Source organism: Ascidia mentula, chromosome 6, assembly GCF_947561715.1.
Source record: "Ascidia mentula chromosome 6, kaAscMent1.1, whole genome shotgun sequence".
Classification (NCBI taxonomy): Eukaryota; Metazoa; Chordata; class Ascidiacea; order Phlebobranchia; family Ascidiidae; genus Ascidia; species Ascidia mentula.
The window spans coordinates 19,769,118-19,780,848 of NC_138571.1; the positions used below are offsets into that span (position 1 = coordinate 19,769,118).

General features: G+C 35.8%; 3 protein-coding genes across 5 annotated transcripts; 2 read left to right on the forward strand and 1 right to left on the reverse strand.

Annotated features, from left to right (window-relative positions):
* LOC145905784 (uncharacterized) lies at positions 1-5,056 on the forward strand. Of its 2 annotated transcripts, none has more exons than XM_082993071.1 (15): positions 1-390; positions 619-774; positions 885-1,005; positions 1,091-1,182; positions 1,293-1,387; positions 1,547-1,775; positions 2,062-2,183; positions 2,283-2,427; positions 2,894-3,098; positions 3,319-3,451; positions 3,663-3,846; positions 4,178-4,353; positions 4,624-4,690; positions 4,747-4,810; positions 4,909-5,056. In XM_082993071.1, exons 1-15 carry the CDS (start codon positions 81-83, stop codon positions 4,988-4,990), a joined length of 2,181 nt encoding a protein of 726 aa, XP_082849197.1. In that variant the 5' UTR covers positions 1-80; the 3' UTR covers positions 4,991-5,056. The 2 variants fall into 2 exon arrangements, with proteins under 2 accessions (XP_082849197.1, XP_082849196.1); XM_082993070.1 differs by having other exon boundaries at positions 613-774; positions 4,909-5,055.
* A 9-nt stretch (positions 5,057-5,065) lies between these two features.
* Positions 5,066-11,294, reverse strand: LOC145905782 (uncharacterized). 2 transcript variants are annotated; one of them, XM_082993069.1, is made up of 11 exons: positions 11,192-11,294; positions 10,683-10,820; positions 9,973-10,099; positions 8,581-8,649; positions 6,949-8,280; positions 6,765-6,857; positions 6,471-6,712; positions 6,251-6,406; positions 6,042-6,194; positions 5,705-5,866; positions 5,066-5,458 (listed from the first exon to the last, which is right to left on the reverse strand). In XM_082993069.1, exons 4-11 carry the CDS (start codon positions 8,591-8,593, stop codon positions 5,435-5,437), a joined length of 2,175 nt encoding a protein of 724 aa, XP_082849195.1. In that variant the 5' UTR covers positions 8,594-8,649; positions 9,973-10,099; positions 10,683-10,820; positions 11,192-11,294; the 3' UTR covers positions 5,066-5,434. The 2 variants fall into 2 exon arrangements, with proteins under 2 accessions (XP_082849195.1, XP_082849194.1); XM_082993068.1 differs by lacking the exons at positions 8,581-8,649; positions 9,973-10,099; positions 10,683-10,820; positions 11,192-11,294 and having other exon boundaries at positions 6,949-8,320.
* LOC145905785 (uncharacterized) lies at positions 9,329-11,720 on the forward strand. The gene is made up of 9 exons (XM_082993072.1): positions 9,329-9,449; positions 9,627-9,755; positions 9,999-10,128; positions 10,188-10,316; positions 10,399-10,460; positions 10,635-10,765; positions 10,833-10,937; positions 10,998-11,130; positions 11,221-11,720. The coding sequence occupies exons 1-9, from the start codon at positions 9,418-9,420 to the stop codon at positions 11,381-11,383; spliced, it is 1,014 nt and encodes a 337-aa protein (XP_082849198.1). The 5' UTR covers positions 9,329-9,417; the 3' UTR covers positions 11,384-11,720.
* Positions 11,721-11,731: the final 11 nt, after the last annotated feature.

Here is an 11,731-nt window from a genome sequence, read left to right on the forward strand (position 1 = left end):
GTTGGTGCAACGCAAGACATGTTGTATGAACACTTAGGTAAAGACTGACATTTGGTTAAATGGTAGTTTTACCCTGAAAAATGGAAGATGAAACGGCAATGGCTTCATATATGCGATATGAAGAAGCAAACCCCCTTCCTGACTTAACAGACATTCTGCTTTCAAATGAGACTTTCTGCAGTTATGAAATCAACAAGAAGACCACTTCCTACAACGATTTCACCCCTAAAGCTGCAGTTTGTCAAATAGTTGGGTCGTGTGATTCAGAATCGTACACTTCGCTATTGAATCTACCTCCGCAAAACAGCCAGTTTCAACATTTGGACAATAATTATTTATTTTCATCACAATCATTGAATCCAGATCGTCGAGATGAGACAGAACCATCAGGTAATGGTAAAGTTTGTGATGAATTTGTATATTTTGGCTGATGTTTCAAAATTTGTTACCTACGTAATACTAATACTACATTTAATATTTATTCACAAGCAGCATCGACAAGTATGTTTCCGTAGGCTGAAATTAGCCGGCCTTCTTACTCGTAACAAATATATTTCACCAAAATAAGTGGTATCAGTGTCAAATTCTTTCTTGTAAAGAATTTTTAAACAGTTTCAGATTCCATCAATGAGGAAGAGTTCTTGTACCAGTTCAACTTATCCAAATGCCACCGATCTCCGACAGTTGCGAGGAACAAAGTTAATCCAAAACCTTTCACACGATCAACTATAAAACTAAAAGTTGCAAAGAATGCCAAAAATGTAAAGCCTGAATGTAAGCACGCATCTTCTATTTAGTATTCATCTTTAATTTGTTATTACTCCTATCCATTATAAGTATTAGCCTTAATTTTAGCATTGTTGTGTGTTTTCTTTGTGTTTAAGGCGAAACAGCAAAGAAGAGCAGAAAGACAACCCTGAACAGGAAATTGGATTATCTTAAAAAGCGCGAAAAGGTTTCATCAAAACCATTAAAGACAACTTTAAATCCCAAGCCATTTTCAAAGTACGCTAGTTCTTGTGTACTTGCTTTATATATAAAATACCAGCTTGAAGTATTAACCTAATCATTTTTTTTGTTTTGTTATCAGAGTAAAGTTAAGAAAGCCATTGTCTTCAAATGTTCCAAAATCAGTCGATGAAAAGACAGAAACTCCAGAAAAGCCAGAGGATAAAGATTTATGTGAATAATTTAACTGTATATATATAGGTTTTTTTATTGATTTTTTGGGGGGCTAAGTTTTTGTTTGCGGCTGTTGTGCCTAATAGTCATGTCAACTGTTTGTGTTGTAGTGGGAGGGATATGCCGCCTGTGCAATTTTGTTTACGCAACCAAAGCAAAGAAGGACAAACATATGAACAGTTTGGAACATATTATAAAAGCTGATGTAAGTTTCAATTTGTTTCCGTAATTCTCCTCCATTTTTTTTATGCTAGACTGGTAATGTTACGATAATACTGATAATTAATACTGGTAAAGAGAGCATCTCTCGTTATTTTCAAAGTAACACAAGCACTTAGATCAATACTTTATTACTTCCCTGCAGTGTTACCACGGAACTGATCGCGCTGCTATACAAGAAGAAGATAAAGCTTTGTCTAAGATCAAGCTGCCAGGAAAATGTATTAAGTGCCCCGAAAACTTTAAAATACGTCGGGAAATGTTGACACATTTTCGAAGGAAACATTCTGGATTAAAACCATTTAAATGTGTCCGTTGTTCTATGTGCTTCTACAGAAACTGTGATCTTCTTATCCATTTACGACAACACTTAGGTAAGCTGTGCATGATTACTTTAAAGTAACACGTAAAGGTTTACATAAATTTTCAGAACTTTAAACTGAAATGAAACTTTTCACTATTGGGACTTTCCTAGATAAATTGGACCATTCTTTTGTGTGAAGTTATTTCTGTGTGTCACATAATGTTGGTGTGAATTAGAAAGTTAAATTGTAAAAACTGTACCAACAACATGCAGTATCGTAACGTTGATCAGATGGACCAGCAATTGGACTCTATAAGTCTGCACACATTCGTCACTAAATTTTGTTCGGTATCCAGGTGCAAATGCTCACAAATGCCCACTGTGTCAGATGTCATTCAGGCAGGAGGACAAACTAACGTCCCACTTAATTTCCAAGCATGGAGTCGAGGACAATCGACAGAGAAACTACAAATGCACGGTTAGTTTGCAAAATTGTGTTACTAGTTGTGTTTTTTGGAAGATATTTAAGGTTGCTAATTTTCCCCTGGTTATTTTTGCAAACAAATATATTTGAAAGGAATGCGACGAAACCTTCCTCACTAAGACATCGGTGAACAAACACATCCAGTCTCACACCGGGTACAACAGAGTAACTTGTCTCGTTTGTGGCCATGGCTTTAGGGACTCGACTGCTTTACTTGATCACCAGAGAGTCCACACTGGTTTGTAATTTTTGATTTTTTTTACACGATTTGTTTTCATATCTGACTCCAATCTAAGATATCTCACTCCAATCTAAGATATCTGTAGGCATAAAACAAATTCAAAGTGTTGAAAGTGTTGTTTGTTTACTCAACATTTTCCAAGTGTCTGTGTGTTGTTCAATTTTAAAAGATTAATATAAAAACCAAAAATACACAAATTAGTACATATCTTGATAATTTTTCTAAATCAGGGCCATTGCAGATTGTCAGCCTAAGTTACTAAATTTTATGGAGATCAGAAACCAATTGTAGGGATCAAAAACTTAAGCACCGTTAAACTAAAAGTGTGGTCGCCCTAATGTTGACATTAGGATGAAATATTATATTGCATCCTCCAAATCTGCAGCTAAATTATTATTATGTAGGAAACTTGTGCCCCCCAGGTTAATAACCTGTGTTTTAATTCATGGTGGTTGTGTTTCAGGGGAAAAACCTTTTAGATGTGACAAGTGTTCGTTCGTCACGGCAACAAAGAATCTATTGGATAAACACAAGCGCAAGCACACTGGGGTGAAACCGTACAAGTGCAACTCGTGTTCATATGAGACTGGAAACGCTACTGGTCTGAAACGTCACATGTTGCAGCATTCCGGACAAAAACCTTTCAAATGCCCTTACTGCGAGTACAGGTAAATACACACATGACAGGAATCAAAAAGTATTTATTTATTTCTCCATGTTTTTCTCTAAAATAAAGGTAAATGCCAACTCAAGCCAAAAAACTTCTTCTGGCAAAAAAAGGATTGATTGTAATCGACATTTTGGTTGTTATTTTACTGACCTTCTGGAAGTCTTAAGTTGAGCTAGCAACAAACCAGGCATTGTCACCAACAATCTGTTTTGTTTTAGATGCACAAACATAGAAAACTTAAGGAAACACATCAAGAAGACAAAGAAACATGTTGGTTTAAAGGTCTACCCGTGCCCTCACTGCCAGTTTTCATCGGATGAAGGAAATGAACTGTTGACACACGTGAAACAGGTTCTTAGTTTCATTAAAGCGTTATTTTGTACAAATCAAAACTAATTATGTCTGGTGGCATATTTTAAACCAATACAGTTTCACTGAAATATGAAATGTTTTAATTATAGCTTCATCATGGACGGTTTCTAGAACCGCTTTCCCCATAAAAGTTTAAGCAATTCATTAACTTTTTTAAATTTGACATTTTGAATAAATTACTCGTTGACAGAATCATTATCCGTGTTTGGAAGAAGATTCTCCTGCGAAATTGGCTGGAATTTTAGTGTTGGACAACAAACGAAATGACCATGTTATGGTCGTTGATGAAAATCCCAGTAATGTTCCGGAATCTGCAGCAACAACAAAAGACAGAATGCTTCCCCGAGCTTATTCCCCAACACCAAACACACACGGTAAAATTTGAACGAAGGTTTATGCTTCAAAACTTGTGTTTATTGGGGAAGAAGACGGTATTTAAGTACACTATTGTAACTTGCAACACAGTTGTTTCTGATTTGGAACATGCAGCCAAGCATTGGAAACATTTTGTGACACAAAAATCAATATATGATAGTTGAGATTGCCAAGTAAACCTGCCAGTATATTAAGTTATAATTTGAAACTTGGCATCCACCCAGGATTTAGTTAAGTGCTATAAACTTCAACTCTTGATCAAAATTTGAAATATAAAACCACATTTATAGTTTAATCGATTTGTTTCAAAAAAATCCTGTTGTTTTGTAGGTTTACGCCTCAGCGATCCACACACCATAGAAATGTTAATGACTGACAATGACATCTTTCCGTCACATTCTAAAGGACAGTGCGACAGTGATGAGGACATTAATGGACTTGATGCAGATTTTCTCAGCGCGCTAATAAAAATCCCAAACCTTCAGAAAGTTATTCTTCCACAAATGGTATTTAAACATTGCTGTTGTGTTTAGTTAACGCGATCCTTCTGATAATTACTGAGAGCTGTAGGCAGGGCTACTGTTTAAACCCATGAGATCTCATCAGTGCAGCTGGTAAATATAACACTGGACAAGCTACTGCACTGGACTCCAGTGCTACAATCACCAGCTGCACTGATGAAACTTTATTGATCGAAGCAGTGGCCATCTGTATGCAGCTCACATAATGCATATTTGCCACTGATAATCTGACAACCAGTACCTTGGGTATTACAGGGTGATGGGAATAGTCCGGTGACACTCGTTATCGGCAACGAAAGGCTCTCGGACATTCAACCTGAAGGTAGTTCTTGCTGCCAAATGATTGTTGTATTTTGAATTAGTTTTCATGTTTTTAAGATGGTGGATTGAAACTGGCTGAACGAACACATTCCGATAATTCAACCAAAACTTCTAATGAAAGGTTTGTTATGATAAGAAGTGGAAACAAACCCAAACAAATTTTGCATCATAAATTGCGGTCTCTGTTTTTTACAAATGTCTCATATTTTACATTGTTAGGATGGACAGTCTCTCTACCTCATCTAGTGGCCACCAGCGCTTCATCATTTCCTCTTCTGGAATTCAGTCTTGTTCAAAATAATAAATTAAGTTTCCCCTACAATTGTGCTACCCATTTCATTGCAATAAACAACACAACAGTTTGCTTATCTGTATTAAAGTAATATGAATTTGCAAGCCACTAATTACAGCACATAGAAACAGTGTTCAACCACATCGTACAAGTGCACAATATAAAAGCACAACACTGACTACAAACACATATAGTCAGACCTCATTATAACAGTGTACTTGGTTACATCACATAACGTCTGTTTGAACTGGAATGACCAAAGGAACCAAAACAAGGGGTAAAATGTACAGGAAAAAGTACGTTTTCAGTCCAGAGATAATGAAGTCTTTCCATATTATTGCATCACAATACTTTTCACAGTAAAGAAGCAATCTCTTCTGAATAACACTTTTTTCCCAGCAATGCATAACATATTGCACACACAGTTTTCTGGCAAGAATGATTCCAGGAATTTCACATAAATTCAACTGTATCATCCTGTAAATATGTGAACCTTAGCATTCAAACCAAACATGACCGATAGTCTCAATAAAAATTGATCAGTCACATTTAATTATCACAACAACTAAACAACAATTTTTTTTTATCACAATGCAGGTCAACCTTTTAACTAACTTAAGTTGTATACAATAAATCCTATGTTATGTTTAAACTATAATTGACTGAAAAACCCAAATCTGCCAGAAAAAGTTCAATAACACACAACAAGTGTTACAGACTTACTGGCAGGCAAAGAGTTTCCAACTGCGTTCTTATTTTTTCTTGCACCATCGTGGAAATATTGCATCCTCCAACTCTCATCTTCTTCACTTTCTTGAGACATTTTATCAACTGCTCCCCTCCTCCATCCCCGATGAAGTTGTATCTCAGGTTAAGTACAGACATCTACCCAACAAAAGTGAAGCTGAATGCTACTTATCTTTTTAATATCTTTCAAGTGAAAGTTGTTTCTCAAAAGAAGATGTGTTAATTTTCATTGCCGATTTGACTGTTTTTTATTTACCCAAAGACAATTCACAAACTTTGCTGCTGTTTGGATTAAACAAGCAAGCTCTAATACCTGACTGTCCAACTTTTTAATGTGGTTTGAGAGATCAGCAATATCACTGATTTCACAATGATCCAATTCCAAAATATCTAGGAAAGGTAAACACTTCAAAAGCAAATGGAGCCCCTCATCACGGATTGGATTAGAGCGAAGATTCAGACTTATCTATAATTTAAAAAACACTTAAAGAGTTGTAATTAGATTCTGATGGTTTTCTTCACCTTTTTCTTATTTTCTTGTATCTTCCCACACAATTTTCGAATGTTGGTTATGCCACAGTTCTCGAGAGTCAAGGTAGAGGTTTGTGAGATGCCGTCCCCTAAAACCTCCAGTTCAATTTCCCCAATATTGCTGTCTACAATACTAAACTTTTTCACCTGTGAAATTTAAGTTATAACTGCATGTACAAAATCCTTTAAAACACCTGGTTCTTTTACCTACCCCGTGTTTTGCTTCGGATATTGCACTTGCAATCATATGCAAAATGCTTGTTGTAAGATTGCATTGTGTAAATACAAGCAGTTCAATAGGTTTAGTCATAGCCACAAGAAACTGGGTAAGAACATGAAATGCATTTACAGAGATTTGATATCCATAAAATATCAAGCTTGGACACAGATCTTCTGCCAGTACTTCAATTAGGTTTGGAAAATGTTGAACATCAATCATAATTTCCAACAAATCTAAACGGGAACTGAGTTAAAATTTATGAAAATAAAACATCTAGCTTCATACCATTTGACTGCACTCCTTTAATTGTAGTTCCGTTAGTGGAAGCTTGAAAAGCATCATACTTCATCAAATCTGCTACCAGTTCCAAACGTTTCTCTAAAATATAAAAACTAAAATATGTTCTTTACATTTTTGGTCATATATAAAAGTTTACATAAAGTGAACCAATGTAATGTGAACGATTTACCATTGTGAGATTTTTGTTCATGTTCCAGTAAAAGGCCGCACACAAATCTTCTCACCATTGACCATTTACCTCCTTTTAACAAATCTTTTACAAATTTAAAAAAGGTTTTGTCAGGCATTTCTTTGCAAATGTACAAGGCAGCAAAGTATTCAAGAAGGATGTGGTGTGAAAAATAAAACATTTTATCACCGTCAAACAACTTTTGCCTTCCTACACCTGGCTTTATTGTGTTGATCACAAAATCTTGTACATCAACTTCACTGAGGCCAAACTTTTCCAGATCCTTGTGTGTAAATGTAACATCCGACCTTTCAATACCACTAAATGCCATGGTAGATATTTTCTTCAGCTCAAGTGGATCTTGGGAATATTCATGCCGCTCGACACTGTCAATAACATGCTGGAAAACAGCAGTAATTGAAGGTGCATGTTGTGTAATTTTTGCTCCAGTTGCTCTAAAAGCACTGAGAACAAATTGCATCAGCATTGGGTTGTGGCATAGATGGAACAAGTGGTTTGGTTGGCGTTCAAGTATTTCCCAAAACTCCTCTGCTTTGGTTTTAGCAAAAGCAAAAAACAACTTCTTCATATTGTCTTCGGCAAGATCGCAAACATATATTGTGGTTTGAGGACGTAAGAACGGTGGAAGAGAAAGCAGAGTGTGTGAACGTGAAACGAGGATTAGAGTGGATTTAGAAAAGGTTTTTCTGCAACACATACCTGCAACCAGGTTTTCTACTGAAAGAGGATCTTCATAATTAAAAGCTGTATCCAGAGGTTTTAAGTTATCCATAGACCACGGTGCTTGATCATAAGCGTCAAAAACAAAAACACACTTCTCTTGATTATTTCGCATCCAGTTGAAAGCTCCGTTACGTGATTTTTTATCCAAATCTGGGTAAACTCGGTCAATAAGAAACTGCTGGTAAGTCATAGTTGCCTGTGCCACTTCCATAAGACTGAAGTAGAAAATGTAAAAGAGACCTTGCTGCAACAGAGTTAATCTCTTTGCAATTGTTGTTTTACCTGAGCCTGGATTGCCTGTAATTGCTACAATCTTGCCTTGATTTCTTGAAACAATTTCATCAAACTTGATATGTTCTCCATTCTTTGCCAAATTGGCATCACCATCTCTTGACTGGTTAGATGACCAAAAGGGTTGAGCTTCTTCAGGCAGCTGGTTATTAAAGATGTCGCCCAAAACCATCTGGGGATGGACAGTTGGAACATCACCTTCATTTACATCCGGCATCAGAAACTGTTGCCTTAAATGTGTCTGGGTTTTTAATCTCTCTTCTTGGCTTTTCATAACTTTGTTAATATCCATCAGTTCTGGTACATATAAAATATAAATGCTGTTGTTTCTCAACATCTCACCAAATATGTATAAACATATAATTGGTTTTGAAATAAAACCACATTTTGTTCACACTTAAATACATTTTGGCAAATGATTTTAAAATTTTGTCAAAATTTCAATTATAATTGTAATACTTTTTTTAACAAACACATATAATAATGAGACATTTTAGGTCGAAACAGTGGCCAAACATCTGTCTGCAGTTTACACAATACATATAATAATGTCCACAAATAAAACAAACTTGCTTCCAATGAGCTTGATAGAATTACCTTGTTGCGCCATAGCCAAGGAAACTTGAAGCTCAGTACCAAGAATTTAACAGTCACACAATCTCATAACTGCCAAAGAGAAAAAGCAATGTTCATACAAAGGCAAAGAAAACCATTCAAAATCAAACAAACATTCATGCTTTTGATGGGACTGAAAAAATATACCAACATGAAATGCCAATTCCTAGAACATGTGTACGCAGCCAACAAACAAGTCAAATTACGTTTCTTTTGTGTACATATTTACCTTGTGACTAAACCCTTTGTGTAACGGTTGAGAAGCAAAATGCTTTGTTTAACAAGTATAAGCCCGCTTTGTTCACTGTGCTACATGCAAAACTCAAAGAACCTCCAGTAAAGCTATGGATTTTGTAAAACATACCTAATATTTGTTATTTTGCTGCAACGTAGAAAATATTTTTTTCATTGTCTATGCAACTTTTCAAAAGGAAAAACAATATTGGACTGGCAACAATGTTATAATAAACACACAAAATAGATAATGACCAACATCCTATAGAATTGTGACATAGTTTTTAAGAAAGTGATTGATGATCAATATGCAAATTAATAGGCTTTATGGCTTTACAGGAAATTAACCTTGGGGATTTTTCGGTGATAGGTGAATCATGTCATTTTCATGTAAGATTTATGGAAGTGACAGGAAATTATGAGATTGTTGTCTACCAAGAGGCTCTTGCCACTTTCACACCGGACAGCCATTGTTCCATTGTCGACTTCCTTATATTGGAGGTGCAAAATTTGAAATCTCAGCAGTTTCTAATAATGTGGAGAAGGTCCAGTAGGTTTTGTTGACGACGTGGTGAAACGGACAAAATGAATTACAACATTACTCACAAAATGTCAAAGTAATTACTTTACAGTTTTTAACTTGTTTATTTAACAATGTATTATAATGTAACTTTGTTGTTTATTGTTTACAACTTTTTGTTGACTGCTTTGTCAAGAAAGCAACACAAAATAAACATAAAATGATGATAAGACAAATAATAATAAAGTATTAAAACTGTTTTAATCAATGACAGACAATTTGGTTTGCCACCAAATGAGGCGTCAATGTATGCATTTGCAATTATTACTGGAATTTTGGTAGTGGTTGGGGTGTGTGGCAACTTTATCACAATGGTTGTGATTATTTGGAGTCCAAGACTCAAGTAAGTTCCATTGTAACTTCTTTGTTTGTGTTTGTGTGTGGCAAAATATCAGTTTTAAATTTTTACAGTTAAATAGGTTATGCATTATCTGGGCTAGCCAAAAACTGAACTGCTTGAGTATGCGTTACAAACATGTTTTAAGGTTCAAACTGACTAAAGCTTCATATTTCCACATAAAACTGTTTACACAATCAACTGTAGATAATATCAAACTTACTAAACACAAATTTGAACGATTTCCAGATCTGTTTTCAACTTGCTTATAATGAGCCTGTGCATTTCCAACATGGTTTCTGCCTTGACCAGCGTCTTCAAAATCCATTGCCTGACTTGGGGTTTGTTTTCTGCAGTGAACATAAAACAGTTGTGCTCGGTGAGGTGACATAGGGAAATTGGAAACGAAACAATTTAGGTTGAAATATTTTTTTTCAGACAACAAAACATTTATCAAACTGGATGACATTCAACACTGCTCTACACATAACTGTGTTTGCATTTCTACGATTTGTGTCAATAACCAAGGTGTCTCTTTACCACAAAATCACCCTCCCAAGACTTAAGGTGATTATTTAATCTTTTAACCACACTTTTGTCAGAGCTGATAGATGGGTTTTAAGGTGTTTAAAATTTCTTTTTGGTTTAGGTTTTGATTTTCCTTTCATGGCTTTTGTCTGGAATAATTGGTTTTGGTGTTGGATGGGTAAGGTGGGTAATGAAATTTATATGCAATGCCTTGTGTTCAAAATATCACATGCTTTTTTGATACCTAGATAGTATTTATATACTACAGAAAATTTATTTTGTCAAAATTATGTGAGAAACGGCGCATTCTTACCATAATCATCAGATTTTCTTTACACTTAATCAAAATTACAAAAGGGGAATCCGTAAAACAAGACTGGTGATGAACAGCGTTATCCATCTTACCCTCATTGTTCTTATGATTGCATTTTGTGCTGCTACAGTTGTTGCCATAGTGGGGCATCGTCAGAGACGTCAGAGTCTCAGGAGTAAGTAACAGAATTATATAATGGGCTTCCTTAGAAATTAATGATGTTTCACTTCCTGCAACAACAGGCGGCAGTCGCAGAGGTACGAAGAAAAAAAACACAGATGCACACAAGATTCTACAGATCATTTTTTTGATTGGATCATTTATCTTGGGATATTTACCCTGTGCCAGTAAGAAAATAATTATCTATCTTTAAAAAAGGGCCATTTATCGAAACGTTTCTTTTACAGTTTACAACATGACCACACTCAACAGAATAAAAAAAAGTGAAAGTCATTCACGATGGACCTTTGGGGTCATACAGTACATTTTTCTAAGGATTAGTGAATGCATCAACCCATTTTTATACAACATTTCTTCAAGGTAATGTGAAATGTCTGTTTTGCTTGAATCACCAAGACTAATAAAGGCAAAAGAATTGTACCGTTTTACTTTGACTTTTTTCACTTGCAGAAGGCTATGGAAAGAAACCAAAGCACTTCTTCGACGGTTGCTGAATAAAGAAGACCTAGCAGGAAGCAGATCACGAGAATACAGCGACAGTCGCCGAAGCAGGGAGAATTCGAAACTGAAAGTTGAGACAAGCTCCCTCAACAATCCAAATGCTATTGATTAACTGTCCGGCGATGGGAAAACCCCTGTTTGGACAATTGTTCGTATTTTTCAGATAAACGGAAATTTGTGTTGGGCGTAGCCAAGGCGGCCGCCACCAAAATCGCTATTAAATTACTGTTGTAGCATGTTTTTTTGGTAAAGTTATCCCCAGTTTACTTTTTGTGTATTAAACTTGCTGTTCGTTGAATATGGGTCGGGCGCTTTTCACAAAACCTGACCAGTGCCTGGTTTGGCAAGTGGACGCGTGCCCGCCCTTGGTATAACCTCTTTATGAGGCTCATGTACTCAAGTTTGTGAATAAAAAAATGTTGTGAATGATTTGTTGATTTTCTATGGCTCGTCAAAGTTG